Source organism: Halyomorpha halys, unplaced genomic scaffold (genome assembly GCF_000696795.3).
Source record: "Halyomorpha halys isolate HHAL.00 unplaced genomic scaffold, Hhal_1.1 Scaffold839.1, whole genome shotgun sequence".
Taxonomy (NCBI): Eukaryota; Metazoa; Arthropoda; class Insecta; order Hemiptera; family Pentatomidae; genus Halyomorpha; species Halyomorpha halys.
Window position 1 is genome coordinate 162905 of NW_027110645.1, and position 2447 is coordinate 165351.

General features: G+C 30.7%; 1 protein-coding gene across 1 annotated transcript in view; it reads left to right on the forward strand.

The window, feature by feature from the left end:
• Nucleotides 1-2123, forward strand: part of LOC106686572 (centromere-associated protein E) — a gene marked incomplete at its 3' end in the record, with an annotated part of 41023 nt that extends 38900 nt beyond the window's left edge. The window contains 1 exon segment of the mRNA XM_067048781.1: nt 1990-2123. Within this exon segment, the coding sequence (XP_066904882.1) occupies nt 1990-2123 (134 nt within the window).
• Nucleotides 2124-2447: the final 324 nt, after the last annotated feature.

Sequence of the window (2447 nt, forward strand, 5' to 3'; positions counted from 1 at the left end):
AATTTTTCCAAAACATCTTGGTAAAATTGGGTATTTTGAAATAATAAAAAGTAGACTGTAAAATAAATTTTATATTGGAACATTGTTGGTTAACCATGTATAATTTATAAAAGGAAGAAGGTCTGGATGTGGTAAAAAAAAAAAAAAATCAAATAGTAATTGAACTATTTAATGTGAGCCTACGTTTCGCCCCACTTAGTACGGTTTCCTCAGGGCTAAAAAAAGATTCATACAGCAAATTAAATTTATTAAAAAAAGAAAGAAATTTGATTTGCTGGTATCTTTTTTAGCCCTGACGAAGCCCTGCAAAGTGGGGCGAAATGTAGGCTCACATTAAATAGTTTAATTACTATTTGAGTTTGTTTTATTTATTTATTTTTTTTACCGCACCCATGTTCCTTTTATATAAAGAAATTTTATAATTTTTGTTTAAAAATAGGGAATGATACTCTTCTTTTTATCAAGTGTTAAAGCCACCTCAAATTGACTATGTATTTTTGTTGGGAAGCTTTAAAGAAAAAAACAACTAGCCAGTTTGGATATAAACAAAATATGAATAAAAGTAAAATAAAAAAAATCTTAAACAAAAATACAATTAACTAAATAAATTATGAAAACAAAAAGAAACTAATTTACAAAAAACAATAGATATATAAAATAAATACTGTTCGATAAAAGGTTGATCTACTTCGATAGGTCAGAGGAAGATATTTTGCTTGCCGAGATGTGTAGGTCGCAGCTCCATAGCTAAATACACCACAGCAACTTTCAAACTGGTCCAAATTTGGTGTACCTGGCTCATCAACAGTCGAAATATCCCAAAGCCATGATGGCCACATAGGCTCAAGGGCAGACAGGGTCTTATTATTTTAATGAATTATATGAGCTGACTAATTAACTATAATTTATATTCAAGTTGAAACGCAGAAAAGGTCTGGTTCCGGACTTTAATGTTGATTAACACACTAAAAATGTCTAAAATATTACATTATAAATGCAGACAGGGCTGGTTAGACACTATCATAGTCACTAATTAGCAGGAACTCATTTAAAAACGAAGATGGTCAGCCTGTTGCTAGGTGACCTCTTAGCGACGGTTATCAACCTATAGCAACTGTCTCTATTACTCATTATAACATAAATAAAAATACATATTTTTCTTTCCAAATAACTAAATTCCAATTAAATTAAACACTAATACTAACTAAATTGCGCGATGTATTTCCTAAGTATATTGCACGAGGCATTAGACCTCCACGGTCTGTCACACCAATGTTTAATTTTAATACTAACTAAATACTATTTGCAAAGTAATCATAAAATATAGTGTTAACGAACAGAATGCATTGGTTTTTAAAAATTTGATTATATAGATGCATAACTGGCTTAAACAGCCCGTGCTAGTTTTAGGTTTTAGTTTCAAGCCTTTAAATTTTGTATTTTAAGCCTCAGATATGATGCATTTCGGTCATGTTTGGACTCATTTTTGTTAGAATTTTATGTGAAATTAAAAAATTTTAAATTAAAAGTTTAAAATTAGGTGTTAATAGTTGACTGTAAATTGATAAGAGGTGAAGGTGGTCGGAGGTGCGGTCAGCAGAGATACACAAATAAATGAAACTTATCTTTATTTTATTAAAACCAAATAAGATAAACAAGTTGAAACGTGAGCACAAATAATTAATTTTTGTTTATTTGTTTATCTTTACTGACCGCACCCTCCAACCATCTTTTCTTAAAACTTTCAAAATTGGCAAGTCCTATTTGCTGGTATTGAGTGTGGTTTGGGTCTTCTCAATTATCTTAATACCCTGCGGAGAGACTATAACTTTATTATTCCACAATTTATTACAGCTCCATCAATTTTTATTTGGGCCATGTTATGTGGCATTGAACAGTGAAGTAGTTGGTTTAATTGATGTTATTAACTTATTTTTAAAATTATTATTTGACTTATTTATTTTAATAACTCATTAATTAATGATTTAGGATTACGTCATTGTCCCTCCAAAGCCAAAGAGTACGCCACTGACAGAGCATCAGAAGGAAATGTTGTCTAAAAGGAGATCTGATATTCCTGCTTTGTACCAAGATTTATCTCAAGACACCCAATCGATGAACAGGCAAGTTATCCTATGTATTATGCTCTTTAACAGTTTTGAATTTTCCATTAGAAGGAGATGGTCTGTGTTGCGGTCATGGAAAACAATTAAAAATTAATATTTTTAAAATCTCATATTACACCCAGTATTATTGGGCGGATCAAAATCGAATCAGTTAGAAAATATGTATAGAAAGATGGTCAGGGTTGCGGTCAAAGGAGAACCAAAATAGGTCACAACCCTGACCATCTTCCTATACATAAATTTTTACGGTCAACTATATATACATATATACAGTTCGAAAATACATGAAGATTGAATAAGATGTTCAGTTTATTCCAAATA